The sequence below is a fragment of the Nannospalax galili genome, unplaced genomic scaffold (genome assembly GCF_000622305.1).
Source record: "Nannospalax galili isolate Female #2095 unplaced genomic scaffold, S.galili_v1.0 scaffold69, whole genome shotgun sequence".
Classification (NCBI taxonomy): domain Eukaryota; kingdom Metazoa; phylum Chordata; class Mammalia; order Rodentia; family Spalacidae; genus Nannospalax; species Nannospalax galili.
In genome coordinates, this window is record NW_008360297.1 from 3188144 (window position 1) to 3208102 (window position 19959).

The window sequence follows — 19959 nt, forward strand, 5'->3', positions numbered from 1 at the left end:
TCCAGTGCTGGGATTACAGGCATGTGCCACTACATTGAACTTTTTGTTTCTTTTCACAAAGGCTTATTTAGGAAAATTTGACTTACTACCTTTTTCTTCTTCCTACTAAAAATAGTCTTCTTGTCTTGCCTAGGGGAACTTAGATATGCTTTTAGATTTATTCTTTTCCAGTGAAGTTGATGACCAGTGGAAGACCATGGCTGATGCCAGTGCCTGGAAGTATTTAAGAGGCAGCATCGGCCTTCCCACACTTTTGTTTGTCTTTTATTCCTGAATTGAGAAGCAGGCCATAGTCTGCCTGAAACGTGGCCTGGGTTCTTTCTGTTCAGAGAATTGCTGTGTTAGTGAAAGTTTCAAGGCTCTTCTGCCCACAAGCTGGCAAGTGCTGTGGAGTTACAGAGATTCTAAAGAGAAGGGAAAGGTAGTCTTAAGAGATGCTCATGGGGAGATATCTCAGTTGGTAAAGTGCTTACTGCCCAAGTAGGAGAACTTTAGTTTTTGAAACTAAGGAACTTAAGTTTTTGTTTGTTTTGTTTTGGGTTTTTTTGTTTTGTTTTGTTTTGTCTTTTTTGAGACAGGGTGTCCCTGTAGTCCCAGTTGGCCTGGAACTAGCTATGTAGACAAGACTGGCCTTGAACTTGCAGAGATCTGCCTGCCTCTGCCTCTGGAGTTCTGGGTTTAAAGGTGCATACCACCACACCCACCCCTAGTTTTTTTTTGTTGTTCTGGTTTTTTGTTTTTGTTTTTTAAAAAAAAGGCTTGCTGGCACGTGGTTGTAATCCCAGTGCTGGGGAGGTGGACATTGGAAAATCCCTAGGACTCACTGACTGACTAACCAGTCAAGCTGAATTGAATCGATGATCCCCAGGCCAGTGAGACAGTCTTGAAAAAACAAGGTGGATGAGTCCTATAAACACCTGAGCCTGTCCTCTGGCCTCCACATACAAGCATGCATATGTGCACGTGCACCCAGTCACATGCACATGAACACGCAAACACAAAAGATGCTCGTGTCTATTCTCATGAGGGGCAGGGAGCTCACTTCCCAACCCTGTGCCTCCAGCTGTCCTCATGCTGTACATAATCCTTTTCCTCTCCCTTCTGAGCCTACATACACACCAATGCTAGTCATGCCTGAATGTATTATTACAAAATCATTGTTAAAGAATGTGTTGATTGCACATGATGGCACAAGGTTTATGTGCCCCAAGGTGGAGAGGGGGAGCATGGATTGCCAGGATGAGTCTAGTGCATTTCACACATGACTATGCCTCAGTAAAGCCGTTTTCCAGAAGTAGATCAGTGCTGCTGTCTCCCCATTCTTCATTCCATTGTCCACTAGTGTGGGGTCTCTCCCTTCCCTTGTGGGTCATTGGCCACTGTTCCATGAGGACAAAGGGAGCAGAAGTGACGAACGGGGTCAGGATGGCCAGTGAGCACTGATAGAAGAAAGCCCTTCCAGGGAGGCAGGTTCAGTGATACAAACAGCTCCAGGCTCAGTGAAACAGCTCTGTTTATTCAGTGGGGTCAGGGAAAATATAGTGTGGAGGCAGTAGCCAATGCTTCAGCTGATAGGTGCTCATAGTATGCTTTATTTACATGTGGCAGTAGGCTCCTATCATCCCACTAACGGGCAATGCCTAATTATCATATAGAAATAACCTAGGAGGTAGTTTTTCCTCCAGGTAACTATGCCAAAGGTCATGTTTTAAATGAGGTCAAGCATCTGTGCTTGGTGGCACTTTCCAGGTATGTCAGGCAGGAAGCTCCTGCTGAGAAAGGAGCCAACCTTAACAGCAGGGTTCCCCAACACACTAGCACCAAGCACTGCCTTTCATTCCCATGGGAAAAAGTGTTGTATGTAGCTTTCAGTTTTGTTTCTGCCGTTACTAATGACTTTGTTTTTGCTTTCCATTTTTTATTTTGCAAATGATCTATTCTGTTCTCTTTGACACGTCCTCTCCTGAGGAATTAGCAAGTCTCTGTGTACTGTGTGGATGTCTGTCCTTTGTCTTAAACCTCTTCTGGTTCTTGACTACTTGGCTGTTCTCTTCAATTATTTAATAGCAGAGTAGGCTGAGGGAGACACTTTCCCCCTTACTATCTACCTGATCCTCTCTCATCAGTTAAAATGGGAGAGCTTGTTAGCTCCAGGGGATCCAGGCCACATGGGGTACCTTAGTAGGTTTGGGTGCTATTACAGAGAAACATAAACTGTGTAGCAACCAACAGACAACTTGTTTCTCACAGTTACGGTGACTGGGAGTCAGTATGGCTAGGTTTCAGTGAAGACCCTCTTCCAGGTTGCAGATAGCCAGCTTCTTACCTAGTCACAAGGTGGAGAGGTGCTCAGGACCCTTCTGAGGGCACTAACCCATCATGAAGGCTCCACTTTGTGACCTCATCACATCTGGATTGCCTCCCCAGTGCCTCACCCCTGTATGCCATAGGGTAGTGGTTCCCATAAGAATCTTGGAGGAACACAAACACTGGGTCTTATACCATGGTGTGACATCTCCTCAACCTCCCTTTCCTTCTCTTTCCTTAGGGTTCAGAGTCATGAACTGCTGCATTGTGCAGTTTCATTTGGGCTCTAGGTGATGGCAGTGCCCAGTGACAGCCACCTGTCTCCTCCACACCAGTGAAGGCAGAGTTTTGTCTGTGTGATGTGAGCAGCTTGTAGCATAGACATAATTTGTGTCCTGATGCTTGTGACCCAAGGCATTGCTTCTCTGAAAGTGTGGCCTCTGGTCCTCCGTTTGCTGAAAGCTTTGCTCACGCATCAGCTTGTAGCATAGACGTAATTTGTGTCCTGATGCTTGTGACCCAAGGCATTGCTTCTCTGAAAGTGTGGCCTCTGGTCCTCCGTTTGCTGAAAGATTTGCTCACGCATGATTGTCCTTTGCCAACGAGACTGGCTAGTGTTCACTTTTATTTCTGAATGCATTTGACCGTCCTCGTTGCCCAAAGAAACACCAAAGCTTCTTGACAATAAGAGATGGAGGCTCCTGTGTTTTCCACTTCTCTATAGAAAAGAGCTCACCTATGCATGACAGATGGTTCTGCCACCTTTTCATAGAAACACCTGAGCCACTGTGGGTTTTAGCACATGCTGTAACTCCCAGCTTAGATTCTGGTTTGAAGCTGCCATGTGGTGTTCACTAGGCTTCAGCTATGAGAGCTGGCAATGTACACGGTGGGGCAGGAAGTGTCAGTGCCCCTAGAAAGCTAATCTTGCTGGTAGTGTGAAGGGTCTTGCCTCTCCATGCTGGCTGCAGGAGGGCAGACCTCTAGCCCCAAGGGGAGGGAAATCAAGCACTTCATGCACCTGTACTTACCTCACACCCCTCTGCATGCCCTGTCTTACCCCTAGCCTTTGCCCTGATCATCATCTTCTCCCAACCTCCCACTCAGAAATCAACAGCAGTGACGTGTCTGCCTATGTCACCAGCCCGTCTGGCCATGTCACTGAGGCAGAGATTGTGCCTGTGGGAAGAACTTGCACTGTGTCTGATTTGTACCCCAGGAGATGGCCGTTCACAGGGTCAGCGTAAAGTACCATGGGCAGCACATAGCAGGGAGCCCCTTCCAGTTCACTGTGGGGCCACTCGGTGAAGGGGGAGCCCACAAAGTCAGGGCAGGAGGCTGTGGCCTGGAGAGAGGAGAGGCAGGGATCCCAGGTAAGAATTCTGGGTGAGTTTTGACGAGAGAAAAATAGGTATGCAGTATATGTGTACCTGTTGCTCTAAGGAGACGACTTTCAGGGAAATCGCTCACCTATCCAAAGCCAAACAGGCTGAGAGGGATTTTGCTAAGTCTGTAACATTAGTAGGCACTGAGTCTCTTAAGAGTAGAGTGCTGACTGTTTCCAGAGCCTTCTTAGGGCCTGGTATTCTGGGGAACACACTAGAATGCTGCAAAACTAATTTGATGGGTCCCTTCCTATGATGGCTGCTGTGGGAAGAAGTCAGGGGAAAGCCTAAACGTTCTCATCCTTTTCTGTCTTGGATTGGGTATGTTCTGTGGTGCTAGATTCTCCATGAACTTCATGATCATCGTTGGTGCTTGAGAAACCACGATGATGGCCCTTGCTTGGAATTACGGGAAAAAGAAAGCACTGGCAATGGCCTGGGCACTACTGGCTTGAACTAGAAGAGGGGCAGGGGCTCTCAGGCTCACTCACTAACCAGGTGTTTCTTTGCTCTCAGCCGAGTTCAGCATCTGGACCTGGGAAGCAGGTGCTGGAGGCCTCTCCATTGCTGTTGAGGGCCCTAGTAAGGCCGAGATTACATTTGATGACCATAAAAATGGGTCATGCGGTGTGCCTTATATTGCCCAAGAGCCTGGTATGTACTCAAGGGTTAACTAAGGATGTTTTCCTTGTTTGGAGATGGTTTAGCCACCAGGATCAGAAATCCATCAAGCCAGCTCCAGTAAATGGGAGTTTGCATGTGGGGGCACATGGAAGAGCCTTCTAGAAGCCCAGTTACAGAAAACAGCTAGGCCTCAAAGAGATAAGAAATCTTCTCATCATCTCTGACCTTTTACTCTTGGCCTCTCTGCTTGCTTGCTTTCAAATGTTTCATTCTGTCCACTGACTGACCAGCCCCACTATCAGCTGCCCATACATAACCTGTGGCTGATTCTCCTGCTTTAGGAGAGTGGCCTCAACATTTGGGTTCCTGGAACAGTGATTTGTCAACTTTTGTGTACCAGAGACCCTTTTGGCATCTGGTAAAACCTATCTGTTCTCAGGATAATGTTTTGGAGTACACAACATGAGTCCATCAAATTATAAAAGAAATCACTTCCAGCAGGGCGCAGTGGCACATGCCTTTAATCCCAGTACTTGGGAGGCAGAGGCAGGTGGAACTCTATGAGTTCAAGGCCAGCCTGGCCTGCATAGTGAGTTTCAGGCCGGTTGGAACTACAGGGAGATTCTGTCTCAAAAAAAAAAAAAAATCAATTCTATTAAAATACAGTTATCAGAACTGGGTATGATGCCACATGCCTGTAATCTCAAGATTTAGGAGGCTGAGGCAGAAGGATGTCCATGAGTTTGAGGCCAGCCTGAATTCTGAATTACATAGTGACCTCCACACTGCTGGCCAGGGCTATAGAGACTGACCCTATCTCGGATGGATAGATGTTATATGAAACTATAGTTATTAATTGTGTAACAGTGAACTGCACCTGTCTTTATTCTGTTAAAACACAAAATTTGGTGATGGTCCATTGATGACCTTAATTTCGAAGGAGTGATGAGTATAAATGATGTCAGGATATCAATAAAATAAGGTTGCAACTTCTTTTTCTACTCAAGTCCATGGATCTGGATTCTATACATAGACTGTTGGGGGACCTTGGGGACTCAAATGAAGAATCCCTGACCTTGCCCGACTAAGAAAATCCCATTGGCTCAGTGTTAGCCAGGTGACCTTCTTTTAGCCAGTCAGCTGTGTCCATTAAAGGAGGGCCAGTCTGAAGCAATTTGAGCCCAGCTAAGAAGCAAGAGGCTGCTCTGGAAACACCTTTCTGGAATCTCTGAAATGGTCAGGCTTTCCTGTCCCAACAGGTAACTACAAGGTGTCTATCAAGTTCAACAATGAGCACATCCCTGACAGCCCCTACCTGGTGCCTGTCAGACGATGCTCACCACCTCATTGTTATGAAGACGCAAGGAAGCATCCATCTCCTTAGCCACAGGCCAACCAGAGAGACCCTGGACTCCTGAGGCTGCTTTAATCCTCCCTTGGGTGCCCAGGCCTTGTTGACAGTTAGCATCCAGGTGTTGCCAATCTTGGGGAAAGATATGTGTGGCAGGATCACCTCCCCACACCCTGAGGGCAAAAGACAGTGTGAGCAAGCAGAAACATACTAGGTCAGCAAGGCGCACCTTAGCATTCAGGGACAAGTTTGCTTTTCAGTATTTATTCAAGAGAAATAAAGGAAGCCTGTTAATCATTAGAGCAGGAGGGCTTTCAAAACAGTGCAGACAAAACTGACAGCCTAGTGATGTATATATAGCCTGCTGTTGTTGGGTTCCTTTCCCCAAAATTAACTTCACTGCAATTTTTTTATTAGAGTGATGTATTTGTGATAAATGTTCAAGGAGCTATGCTAAGAACTTTATTCAGTAAATCCTTGCAACATCCTGGTGAGTAGTGTTTCGGCCCCAGGAACCAGCTAGTACAAGGTGCCAAAGTAGATCTCTGTTCCCAAAGCTTGTGCTCTGTGCTGGTGACCTCACCTGCCTCACTTTCCCCACTGAGGTGGTGGCAAATAACTGCATAGTTCAGCTTTCTAGGATGCCAACAGGTGTACATACACCCCACCCCAAACACACTTAATTCAAGGGTACATTAGCACCAGTGCCAAACCAAGAGCGACTGGGGCTGCCTGTGCTCACAACGCTGAAAAATAATTTGGTCGAATTAGAAGCAACTAAGCTACAGAGTAATACCAGAATCTCAAAATGAAATGCCTAGTGAATGGAGTTTCTAAATAGCATTTGGCTGCCCCAGATTCTTGAAAATACTGGGTTAGAATCTAATTTGGAGTCTTGAATTGGTGATAGAGCCACACATTTGGTTTGTATTTGATATTCTAATCTTATGCTGAGAGAATTAGACTGCTACTAATTACTCCAAACATGAGTCTTTCAATGAGAGACCCAGACAGAAACAAACCAGAGTCCCAGCCCATAGATTGAGGAGGTCTCAACTGGAGAGTCCCAGGGTCCTAACTGGTTACTGTGGTGTAGATGTTTTTCTTGTGTTTCATTTAAAGGCTTCTTAACAAAAATTTCTTTTTGTGGCCGACTTAATGGAGGGAGATACACCCAGCTTTTGTTGAGGGCCAAGAGCCACCTTTCTGCATCTCTGAGATTTCTTTCCAGATCTTCAGAGGCATTTACCTCCCTCTTGAGGATTTAGTGGTAAGAGACTCAGGTAACAGGATTCTGCTCAAGAGCTGGTTCTGAGCAAGCCTCTGCAGCACACCTGCTGAGTCCTCCTGTCAGTTTGTTCTCAAACATTTCAGGACATATACAGAAGGCTACGCACCAAACTTCTGCAACCAGCTGCATTGGCAAGTGTGTCTCCCTGGGTCATTCCATGCTGATAAATATGCAGTTATTTATCAGCCTCAGCAGAGGCCTGGACATCTGGTGCTAGTTGGGCTTTGTTTTATCTTGCTTTTGAGACTTTGTAGAAAATGAGAGTCGGCTGGCACTTTGTGGGAGAGGGTAGAAAATGGGGGTGATCTGGAGACCAAAGGATCCTTAAGTTCGTGTTATGTCCTCCCTCCCTAGTCTGTAACCTTCAGGCAGTGAAGTCCAGTTTGTAGTGGTAGCAATATTGCACATTTCCACAGGGCAGTTTAATACTCAGTAGCCACATGTGGCCCTTATTTGAGACCTGGCTAGAGGAACTGATCTGCCTGAGGCTAAGGATTAACTGTGGGGACAGGGTATTAGGACCTGCTGGAGAGAGAGATGTGGTCCTTAGACAGGCATGTTCAGTCTCACATGGGAATTTCTAGAAATGCTGCATCAGAATCTTAACATGACTCCTTTTCAAGCAAAGTATGCCTGCTGCTTCAGAAGTCAGCCTGTGAGGAAGGGATGGCCCACCAAGTTCAAACCAAAACTGCTGGTGTGTAAAAGCTTCCTGGTCAGGATAGGCAGCCGGTAAGCAATGGGAAGCCTTGCTGCTGGTCTTTGTGAGTCTAAGCTCCTCCTCCAAGAATGTAGGTTTTCTAATAAAGGATGAGGGGTGAAACTGACCCAAGGAGGAACAAGGCCACACTTCATCCCATTGCTTTTTTCTGGGAGATACAGGCAACTTCTAAACACAGTAATATTTAACAATAGGCTGCCATTTAGGAGCCTTCCCAGGGGGCCAGGCCCTGGGCCGAGTGTTTAGCATAACTTTGAGTGTTCAGCATAATTTCATGTGCTCTTCATAGCAGCTCTCTGAGATAGGGCCAGTTAGTTTAAACATCCATTGTATAAACAAGGAAACTGAGAGTCAGATTTAACAGCTTAGTTTTATTGCTAGGAAAAAGTAGCAAAAAGCAAGGTCCAGCTAATTTGCATATCCAGTCCTTTCCAGTTTTATCAGAAGTTCTGTCTGTTCCCTACCCTTGATTTAAGAAAGAACATAAAAAGGAGCCTTATCATCATCATCATTATTATTGCTACTATTATTGGCTGGAAGAGTCTGTGTTTTCTGGCCTGTGCAGATCTTTAGGATGATCTGATAATAATCCTCTTGCCTAGGTTGCCTCAAGCCCGCAGCCCCAGGAACCGTCTCTCTCAGCCTGAATTGATATGATTTGAGTATAAGTGTTTCTCTTTTCTTTTGTATTAGAAATGTGGAGGGTAACCCACCCAATTTTGTTGTCTGGTGTTATATGGGAAAATATTCCAGGTCTAGTTCATGAGAATTGTCACCCGGATTCCTGACTACATTGGGTCAATGTGTGCCGCTGAGAAGGAACTCCAAGTGCCATAACCTGCCCAATTTATTAAATTCTCAGGAATCAGGATTAAAGGTTACCCAGCCAGCATCCTTTGCTATATGGTTGAATGGTGCAAAAGGAAAGACTGATGCAGAGGTGCGTAGCCCCTCGGGAGCTGTGGAAGAATGCTGCGTGTCAGAGCTAGAGCCAGGTAAGCAGGGGTCCCAGCGCCAGTATTTCCGGCAGAACTTCCTGCAGCTGTGCCTTCCTGGGAAGGAACTCGTCAGCCACAGCACTGCCAGAGTCTTCAGTTCTCTTCACTCCTGCCAGACACTGTTTATGAATTAGGATTGAAACGTTTGCCAGGAACGTGGAGACTTCTTACCGCGACATATAATACCCCTGTCCTCTCCTTTCTTTAAGCAGCTTCTACTTTATTTTCTGTTGCTTTTTCAGAGTCCTTTTACATGACATTCATCACAATTTTTTCAATCGTATTTTAGCAAAATCTTAGTATTATATTGCTGACTTTATGACATGTGTAAGGACATTTCGATCTTACTTTACTCTGAGAGGATCTCGGTCTCTAGGGCTTAATAATCTCAGATTTGTGGAACTCTGTCAATCAATTTTATTATTAAAGAGATCATTTTGTCGGTGGAGGTTTACTATGTGTTAGAGACTTGGCAGAAAGGTGAAGTGTGGGAATTCACAATTCTGCCCTCAAAACGCTGCTCATGTTGCTGAATGCCTATGATCTCAGCACTTGGAAACAGAGGCAAGAGAACTGCAAATTCAAGGCCGGTCTGGACTACATAATAAGACCCTGTCTCAAAAAAATCAACAAGCCTGGAGAGATGACTCAGCAGTTAAGAGCTCTGGCTACTCTTTTAGAGGACCGGAGTTCAGTTTCTAGTGCCCATGTCAGACAGCTCACAACCGCTTGCAACTCCATTTCCAGGGAATCTGAGCCTCCTCTGCCCTATCTAGGCACCTGCATTCACGTGTGCATGCGAACACACACATATATACATACAGATAAACAAAAGTAAATCTTTCAAAACTATAATAAATAAAAAGGCAGCTGCTTAGAGCTGCTGAGAATGCAGCCAGCAGTGGAGATGACCCTCAGTAACACCACAGGAAAACTAAGAAGCAGATGGTGGAGATTTCAGAGCAGGAGGAAAAAAAGCCCCTTTTCGCCTCGGCAGGGTCAGGAGGGCTTCCCAGAGGAGGCATCATTCAGTGTGGGCTTTGATGCATGAGAAAGTAACCTGCTGCTGTTAGACATTTGCTATGTGTTTACCTCTGCATCCTGTGAGGGTGGAAATCCAGAGCAGTGGGTGACCATGTGTCTCTCACCAGGCAGAAAGGACACAGAAGGCTCAGAAAGAGTGGATGTTGGAGGCGTGGTGCCTTGACCAGATTTAACTAACATCTGGTCACCTCACTGAGAATATATCAGAACACTTGACAGGCAGAGTGCTGAGCTGCTGCCCTTGAGAAAGCCGATGAAATCGCAGCCCTGAGGATGGAGAAGGCTGACTTGAAGCCACAGATCCTTAGTACTTCTGGTGACCAGTTGGCCTTGGGCTCGAGAGTGAATTCTGATGTGTAAGGCCTCGGGAGATGGCTCAGTCAGTAAAGAACTTGCTGCACAAGCATGAGTACCTGAGTTTAGTCCCCAGCACCCACATAAGAAGACAAGAGCATGACTGCAACCCCGTTACCGGGGAGGCAGATATAGGAGGGTCTTTGGAGCCTGCTAGCCAGTCAGTCTAGTCAGATCAGCGAGCTCTGGGTGCAGTGAGAGACCCTGTTTCACAAAAAAATAGGATGGAGAGCCATTGAAGACATGCAGTGTTGACCCCTGGCTTCCAGACTACACCCACACCCACACATGCGTGCACGGCACGGGAACACTGGATGAATGGGTAGGATGGTAGTGATACAGTTAGCAGAACTGAGGACAGCTGGCTAGAGTGTACAAGGGTTGGTCAGGGATTTAAATAGTCTGCTTCTTTTTTTTTTTGGTCTTTTTGAGACAGGGTTTCCCTGTAGCCCCAGCTGGCCTGGAACTCACTATGTAGACCAGGCTGGCCTGGAACTCACAGAGATCCTGCCTCTGCCTCCCGAGTGCTGGGATTAAAGGTGTGGACCACCATGCCTGGCTAAGAGTCTGCTTCTTTAGAGGGTTGTTGGAGTATCTCCCAGAGAGCCAGGTGGCTGTGTTTATTAAATCACTATGGCAGCCCAGGCAGCATTTGAGGCCCTAGTGGTATCCAAGATGACTAGCAAGATGACTAGCATTAGGATTGGCTACAATTATAGAATTCCCTCAAGCCAATATATGCAATAATGAAGCCTAGTAATTCATATAATTAGAAAGTTCAGTGTCTAAGGCAGTTTTTTTTTTTGAAATTGGTCTTTTGGAGACAGGGTCTCCCTGTAGCCCCGCTGGTGTGGAACTTGCTATGCAGACCAGGCTAACCTCAAGCTCACAGTCTGTCTACCTCTGCCTCCGAGTGCTGGGATCAAAGGTGTGTTGCCACCACACCCAGCTCTAAGGCAGATTTTTAACAATGACTGGTTCAGCCATTTGCAGGGGTTCTCCAAGGACCTAAAGGCCTTTACCTTTTGTTATTTTGCTTTACTTTTTGTTTTGTGAGACAGGATCTCTCTGTGTAGCCCAGGCTATCCTGATACTCAAGATCCTTCTGTCTCACCCTTCAAAGTGCTGGGATTCCACACGTGCCATTAGGCCCAGCAGACCTCTTTACTCTTTCTTCATTTCAAGGCTGGCCTTCCTCTCGGTAGCAAGTTGGCTACAGCGGCACCTGCTTTTTCATCTTCATACCACATCTGTCAAGAGACATCTCAGGATTTGCTTTCAGAAGTCTTGAGAGGACAGAAGTCTAAGTCTCCAGCAAGCCTCCCCTCCCATCATAATGAACTGGGACGCATGCCCATTCCTAAGTCACTTCCTGTGGCTAAAAAATGAATTGATTTACCTTGGGGAAAGAATTTCCCCTATCCTCTGAGGGACCACACCTGGACAGGGGGGTGGGGTCCAGGTCCCTGAAGCATGTTGGCTATGAGGGAGGAGGATGGGCTCCCAGCTGAGAAGTACAGGGGGAAGTGCAGTGCTGAAAGTACCAGAAAAAAAGGAAAAGAGTTTGGGGTGTGGCGCTTTGAGGGACATACTTAATTCCAAAGGAGATAAAGGGTACAAGGAACCAGGGAGGGGCTGAGGGACCCTGCAAGAATAGTCCAGGCAGTCACTTCGGTTGACAGATAACCTTACCTCATGTTATGACCCAAAACAGAAAAACAAACAAACAAACAAACAAACAAAAAAAAAAACCTGGCTATGGCTCTGTGGGATGTTGCTTGCCTTGAGCTTAATGACAGAGCCTTGAGGCCAGTTGGAACTGTATTTTTTTCCCTTCGAGTGGCCAAACAGGGAAACATGGTGAGAGAAGTGAACTTTTCATAAAGGGTGGATTGTGAGGCAGGGGCCCAAATGTAGAACAGAATTAGAGATTCGGAGCAGTTCCTGAAGGGCTGATGAGGGACACACAAGTAAGCCCATCTGGCCTTGAAATCTATGTGTCAGCCGTGAGGATCCCAACAGAACCATGTCTTTGAATGATTCAATGCTGGCCGGCTCAGACTGGCCTAGAGTCCTGTGTCCTCACCTAACTCCAGGCTGTTTACCGCCCACATTTACCATGTGCCTCTGCTCCTTTTCCTAGATAAGTATGCTGTCGCTTCATCCCCCACGAGAACAGCATCCACACAATCGATGTCAAGTTCAATGGGAGCCACGTGGTCGGGAGCCCTTTCAAAGTTCGAGTTGGGGAGCCTGGCCAGGCAGGGAATCCTGCCCTGGTGTCTGCCTACGGTGCAGGGCTTGAAGGGGGCACCGCAGGTAAGACAGTGCTGCTTCTCCTGGATACCTGAGCTGCTCTGGGGCAAAGCTGCAGGCATGCGCTTTGGCGTGTTTTGGGAGCCCTGGTTGGAACTGTGATAAATCCAGAGTGAGGGCTGTGTTGAGGCACCTCATTACTGTTTACTGTGGCCCAGATGTCTTCCTTCCACAAGTTCTTCAGCCCAAGGGGCAGGACAGTGACAGCACAGTGACATTAGTTTTGAGGGTTTTATTTGATGGTGTAGCTCCTGGGCCTCCAGGGAACCTGCTCCCAGTCTCTTGGTGTCTGGGCTCCCAGAAACATACTGAAGCAGCACAAGGCCTCCTGTAGTTTGTCATCCCCTTGTGTTCACTGGTGACCTCTCACCACAGAGGGGATGAGGCTGAAAGGATACAAGAGTGCTGAAGCTTTGTGGATCTGTTACAGCCCCTCCACCCCTTTGCTCTGCCTCCTTTGTGAACACTGTTGGCCAGTTACCCAGTCAACACAGGCCCTCCCCACTCCTTGAGGCCTTCCCACTTCCTGCCTGTCTCTGGGAATCCCTCGTGCTAGGTGGCCATATCAGATGGTTGCTTCCTTGACAAGCTGGCTCAGTTCTGCTTTGATTTTTGTGGAAGTCATCTCATTGCACAGATAGGCTGATGGACAGCTTGTCTTTTCATCTGACATGGGAAAGATCTATCTTTGTGAAAGTCCACAGCTCTGGCCCTTTTCTACTGGCTGGTTGGCTTTCATAGCTTGAACCAGAAGCCACTTGTGTGGTCAGCTAAAGCTAGACCTCAGCTGTGTCCAGCACATCAGTGTTAGGGATGGTGGGGAATCTGTCCTTATGAGTATCTGCAGAGAAAAGTCTACCAGATAAGACACTGTTTACATTTGCTGTTATTGGGACCCCTTGGGAAGGTCCTGGTTTCTCAAGCCTGCTTTTAATCTCTCTGCTGCTCCCCTATACTATACTGTGAGTGGGACAAAGCAGACTGTCTTCCCCATGCACCAGGGGATGAGTTGCCATGGTTATAGCAAACCCAGCCCTGGATTGAGAGACTCCTAAATGGTAGAGGAGCCCTGCCCAGGAGTGGCCAGTGGACTGGCATGTTGCCAGGAAGTCTGGCCAAAGCAGTGGCCTCCATGAAACCACCCCCACAGTGGCATCAATATTGCCAGATGCCCCTGGCACACCCAACCTGGCTCCCTACCTCACTGTGGACCAACATCTTGCCCTTGGACGAGATCTGCTTTGCAGACGGAAAATGAGACTCGGTGGTCCAACACTCTCCACACCCACTCAGCTCGAAGTTCATAGAACCAGGGGGTCAGTTGCAGGTCGGTGACCCTGCAGTCTGAGGCCCTCACTCCTTGGCCCTAAATGACTACTCACTTAGAGGCACATACTGTACCCTAGGCTGCTTTTTGGGGTGTCCTACACCAGAATCTCTGTCTTTCAGCTGCCCAAAATGCTTTCAGTGGTGCTAGCATGAAGCCATTGGCCAACTACCCACCAATAAAGGCTCAGTGGGGCCCTCCTGGCAGTTGAGCAGACAGCAGGCCTCTGCCCTGGTTCATAGCAGCCTCGGGACCTGACACACCAGCTGGGAGCCATCTTATCCCATTGGCTGTAGCTGTCCCAGCTCTCTTCCACTTCCTCTTGGTAGTTCTCACCCTTCTGCAGAGCTCAGATGTCAGGCAGGAGTGAGACTGCTAGAAAGGCCCCCAGCCAGGGGAGAGGCCCAGAACTTGCCTACTTCCACCCTTGTAAATATTGTTCTGTTCATAGAGAAGGAGTCTTGTTTTCTTAGCCCACCTGTCCCCATGCTCTCCCCAAATAGCCATCCAGAGATGACACAGCTGCAGTGGAAGGGAATGTTCGAAAAGGGATTTACTAAGTCACCAAAAGTCCCGCATCCTGACTGGAGCAAAGCTGACGTGTCTGTGATAGATCAGGTCGTGCTGTGGGCCAGGTGTGCTGTTGGCTAAGCTCACTGAAGGTCTTGACTCACTGTAGGTCTTAGCTCAAGCTTTACCTGCTCTGTTCTCTGCAAGTCTAGCAGGAGGGAATGTGGAGAAGTTGGGCACAAAGTTGCACAAAATTTCAGGCCATATGGAGCAGCCATGGGGGTTTCATGGGGATGTGGGAGGACCAACATGCTGAGAGACAAGTTTGATTATCATAACACATACTGGTTGTAGAGGGAGGTGGTGTTAAAGAGATATCTCTCTGCATGTGGGTTTTTTCTCTGTCTTCTCTTGGACAAGTCCCTTAGCAACAAGGGGGGCAGATTTTTATGTCTAAATCCCACTCCTGCTAATCCCCAGTTGTAGATGTTATTTGGCCTCCTAAACTTCCACTTTTTTTCTGTGAAGATCACCGCCCATTTAATTTTTTTTTTTATTATTATTTTCATTGCCTGCGTGTATGAGTGCACCCATGTCGTGCAGTGCTGTGGAGGTCAGAAGAGGGCTTTGGATTCCCCTGGAACTGGGGTCAAGGATGGTTCGTAGCCGCCATGTGGGTGCTGGAAATTGAAGCCCGGTCCTCTGCAAGAGCAGTCAGTGCTCTTAACCTCTGAGCCATCTCTCCAGCCCCTGATCACCGTCCCTTTAACAGGCTTATTCTAAGTGTTTCCCGAGGTATCAGGCAGCTCTTGTCCTGTAATTCTTAATTTCCTTTTTCCTACCTCATCTCTGCATTTTCAGGTTCTGGTGGTTTGAATGAGTTGATTGTTTAAAAGGGGCGGAGCTTCTTCCTGCTAAGGCCAGCCAGGTCTTTTCAACTTTACAGTCAATTCCTCTTTCTCACGGGCAGCCACTTCCCGGACATGCTGCCCCCTTGTGGCTCAGCATCCCAGTTCCCCACCCAGCCCCCAGCCTCCACAGCTGCTGCTGGAGACATATCTCAGATACACATATTAACTCTTAGGCTGTGCTGGGGTTGAGATAGTAGGGAGACTTTGGGACAGCAGCCTCGGGAGCTCCCAGAAACAGCTGGCTTGCGTTTAGAGGGTCACACCATAGCAGCTCTTTTGCCTTATTGATAACCAAAAAAATAATTCTTTCTCTGGTCCAGGAGCTATAATTAAACCAAAATATTTCCCAGCTGGGTTGGCATCTGGGGCTCTGGCAGAGGCAAAACGCTGCTAGAGAATACTGCATCACGGCAGCCCCTAAAGGGCTTGTAGCAGATAGAAGCTGCTGACACCCGACACCCCAACATCCTCCACTAACCACCTAGTACTCCTCTGCAGGCATGGGGACTTTGAGAAGGGCCCTCTTTGATAATTCCTTTTTATCACAAGGCAAAATGTCTGAGGTCAGGTGTCTCGGGGCCACAATTAGGGTGTCTTTGGAGCACCCCCCCTTCCATCTAGTGACTGCTGTGGCCTAGGCACCAGAGTTGTACAAGAATGGTTTGGACACAGTTTACCACTTTCTGCTGATGCACCTTGACAGGCACATGGCTATTTTTCATTTTATGTGTGTAGGTGTATGGCTTGCATGTAGGTAGGTGCACCTGTGTTGTGTTGTGCAGTGCCCATGGGGGTCAGAAGAGGGCATTGGATCCCCAGGAGCTGGAGTTATGGATGGTTGTTAGCTGCCATGTGGATCCTAGGAATCAACCCTGGGTCCTCTGCAAGAGCAGCCAGTGCTTTTAACTGCTGAGCCATCTCTCTACCCACAACATTGCTTTATTTTAAGGGTGGAGATCCCAAAGACCATAGGTATATTAAGTCCCAGGTTTAAAAAAAAATCCCCAAAACCAAAACTGTTGGTGGGTTACTAAAGCTTTTCTAATCAGAATTGGGATATATATATATTTTGGTCTTTTTGAGGCAGGGTCTCCGTGTAGCCCCAGCTGGCCTAGAACTTGCTATGTAGACCACATTGGCCTCAAACTCAGAGAGATCTGCCTGCCTCTGCCTCCCAAGTGCTGGGATTAAACGTGTGTGCCACCACGCCCGGCATAAACTTTTATTTTAAAAGTCAGTGGTTTTGTTTCTGAGGGCAGTAACTTTACTTACAAACTGTGTTTTTTACATGTGAAACGTAATGAATGACAAGCTTTTTTCTGTCTGGAAAATTCTGTTTTTATATGTTTTCTCTTTGTGATGATACTTGTTTTTCTCTTCTCTCTCTTCTCTCTCTCTCTCTCTCTCTCTCTCTCTCTCTCTCTCTCTCTTCTTTCTTTCTCTCTTTCTCTCATCCAGAGTCCTGCATCTGTTGCTCTCCACCTTATTTTCTGGGACAGGATCCCTCACTGATCCTAGAGCTCACCAATTGAGCCAGGTGGACTGGCCAGCAACTCTAGGGGATCTTTCTCTGTTTCCAGAACGTAGGTATTATAGATGCATGCCACATGACTTTTATGTGGGTGCTGGGTCTCAGTCTAAGTCCTCATACCTGTGTGGCTTACTGACCCACTTACCTCCTCAGCCCTCTTTATTTCCCTCCTGGCCTTTCTTTCCACCTTCTTTACATTATTTTCCACTAAATGACCATAATTGAAGACTTGTTAAGACTTAGTGAATGAATTTTTATATCTCCCTTTAGTTAAAATTGAACTCTTTGAAATTTCTCTTTGTGGATTGATACTGGAAATTCACATATGCCAACGGGAAGTGTTACCTTTAAGTAAGTTGAAAGGTCTCTACATGAGGAAAAGGCAAAGCAAAAAGGAAAATATGACAGTGCTAAGATTTGTAACCATGAATCTTTTTTTCTGTGAAATTGTGAAGGAAAAGAAATTAATGCAGGTTTTACTGTTGCATCTCAAGACTATTGCGCATGATAAGCACTTAGTTAAGATGGAAACATCCTTAATTTTGTGGGTGGGAGACAGGAACAGAAAACGTGTTCCAGTTGTGTCAGTGTTCAGTATTATCTACAGTTCCAGATATTCATGATGAGGGGAGGTCTCATATTTCCCATGAGTAAAGGGGACCGCTTTATTTATTATTTCTACTAATACACATTTGCATGAGTGCTTTATGATAGTCACATATTAATTCAATGCTTAATGATTGCTGGCTGAATTTGTGACCAGAGATGCTCCGGAAAGGGTAGGTAAATGAAGGGAAAAGTTTAGACTATTGGTATTATATTAATATATTACAGTAATTGCATATTTATTTTAAATATTTAGTGCTTGTTTGGAATGCATGTTATTAAGGACTCAGGACAGAACTGTTTCTAGTCTTCAAGGGATTTTCAGTAGTCAGGAAGTGTCTATAGGCCTTGTTTGCTGTTCTTTTTGTATAATCTTTGGGCATATTTTTTAACTAGTAGCTTTGTTCATATGAGATAATGTTTCATGGTATGCTGGTGTTTAGATGGGTCAGTGTATGTAGAGGACCTGGTGGAAACAAATACTTAATATGCTGTGAATATGAAAACTAAAAATCCTGAATTTATTAGTCTTGTATCAAGTAGGTGGTATCAGGTAGTATGTGCACTTCTGAAAGAAATGTTAAAAGCTTGACTTTCCAGATGACTTTGCAGAAGAAGCTCTGATGGCTGTTTTATTTTCACCACTGTTACTAAAAACATGCCACTTGGTCAGTTTGTCAACCTTAACTGACCGATATATAAAATAAATAGAACCATTCATAGCGGTTGAGTGAAACAGAAGAGACAGATATAAACTTGCCAAACAGAAATAATAGAGCAAAATGTTGGTTCAAAAAGTTTAAACTGTGTCAGGTGTGGTGGCTCACACCCCTAATTCCAGGACTTGGGAAGTGGAAGCAGGAAAATCATGTTTTTAAGGTCACCCTCACCTACATAACAACTTCTAGGCAAGCCTGGGTAAATACTAGCCAGCTTGCACTAGTACCATAAGGGGTGTGTGGAGGTTTTCTCCTTCTTCCTTGTGGGTCCCGGAGATCAAATTCAGGTTGTCAGGCTTGGCGGCAAACACATTTACTACTGAGCTATCTCATTGGCTCAGAAATCAATCCTTTTAAAAGAAAACTTTACAACTTCTCTAACTTGGATCCCAAAATTTTCCTAGGGAAAAATGCTTAGAGGTTATATCTAAGACATAATGAAAGTAGAAATTGAACATGATCTCTGTTACTGAATTTCAGTTTAAAAGAATTAGTGAATCTTGGGGCTGGAGAGATGGCTCAGCAGTTAGGAGCACTGACTGCTCTTGCAGATGACCTGGGTTCGAGTTCCAGCACCTACATGGCGGCTATGAATTGTTCTTAACTCCAGTTCCAGGGGTGTCTGAAGCCCTCTTCTGACCTCCACGGCATTGCACGACACGAGTGCACTCACATACATGCAGTCAGTACATTCACACACATAAAATAAAAATAGAAAAATATTAAAAAAAGAATTAATGAATCTTAACTGGGATTTTGATTCATTCTGAGATGTGGGTATCATGAAGAACATCAGGAGAGACTCTATTTGAATGTCTGAATCACGTGGTAGAAGAAAATCCAGAGCCTCTGCACTACACCTAGCTGTGTAAGGAGTTTATTTTCTTTAGACCAAATATTCACTTCCTATCTGAGATAAAAAGATTTTTTTCATAGGTTGCATTGGTTTTAGTTCCATTTATTCATTTATAGTCAGTACGTTTATTCTTCTTTTTCAAGGCAGATTATAATCTTTAAAGAATTCCTCTGTGGATATGTAAATGGTCAAAGCCCTGAGGAATAAACTTATCAAGATTCATACACATTAGTAAAGACAAAGTGTTTTGCAACCTTTAAGGCCTGCCAGAATAATAGGAAAGATCACTATCGGTATTTTCATTTCCTTATTTTAAAATACTTTGAGTGTTCTTTTGGGGGCAGATGTACCACTTGCTTCTTTTGACATTTACACTAAATTTACTTTCTAAATAGTTTTGTGTTGTAGGTTTATCCACTCCCCTCCCCTCCTGTCCCCTTCCCTCTTAATAAGAATAAGTCTTGCTGTGTTTTGCCAATTTTGCCAATCTTTAATGTTAGGCTTTTTATTTTGAGTTTCTCCTCTTTACTACCTCTCAACGACTGTATGAATCAGTATCAGCTATCCTTAGATGGAACCCATTGTGTAAGACCTTAAGTAGAGTGACCTTGTTCCTTATTTCTCCTGTGAGTATGGTGGTGACCTTTGTGGCAAAGAAGGCTCTTCTATAGGTGAGGTTTGCTTTTTTAAAACTGTCAGAGACAAAGTAGTGGTGCAATTATTTAACTGTTGTTTCAACTGATCTCAAGATGATTTAAACTGACATTTTGAGAGGAAAATAATGACCTACCACAGCATCTCCTGGTTCTGCCCTAGTTAGCTATAATACATGACGTTTTTATAATTATACAGTTTTTAATATTAGAAATTCTGGATGTTTTGCAGTAATTGGACCTCTTGAATTTTGAAAAATAGAGTTTTGAGTCACAGTTACTGTCTTAGTTTGTTCTTCATTGCTGTGACAAAACACTCTGACCAGTACCAACTTGGGGAGGAAAGGGTTTATTTGTCTTATCTCCCAGGTCACACGCAGTTCATCAGGGAGCCCAAGGTAGGAACTCAGGGCAGGAACCTGGAGGCAGGAGCTGGAGCACAGGCCACGGAGGAA

The 19959-nt window shown here is 45.7% G+C and overlaps 1 protein-coding gene across 1 annotated transcript in view; it reads left to right on the forward strand.

Moving 5' to 3' along the window:
• LOC103726600 (filamin-B-like) overlaps positions 1-14369 on the forward strand; it is a 119709-nt gene extending 105340 nt beyond the window's left edge. The window contains 9 exon segments of the mRNA XM_017795871.1: positions 3415-3486; positions 3489-3680; positions 4209-4346; positions 5576-5644; positions 5742-5788; positions 8542-8674; positions 12219-12227; positions 12230-12394; positions 14170-14369. Coding sequence (XP_017651360.1) covers positions 3415-3486; positions 3489-3680; positions 4209-4346; positions 5576-5644; positions 5742-5788; positions 8542-8674; positions 12219-12227; positions 12230-12394; positions 14170-14369 — 1025 coding nt within the window.
• Positions 14370-19959: the final 5590 nt, after the last annotated feature.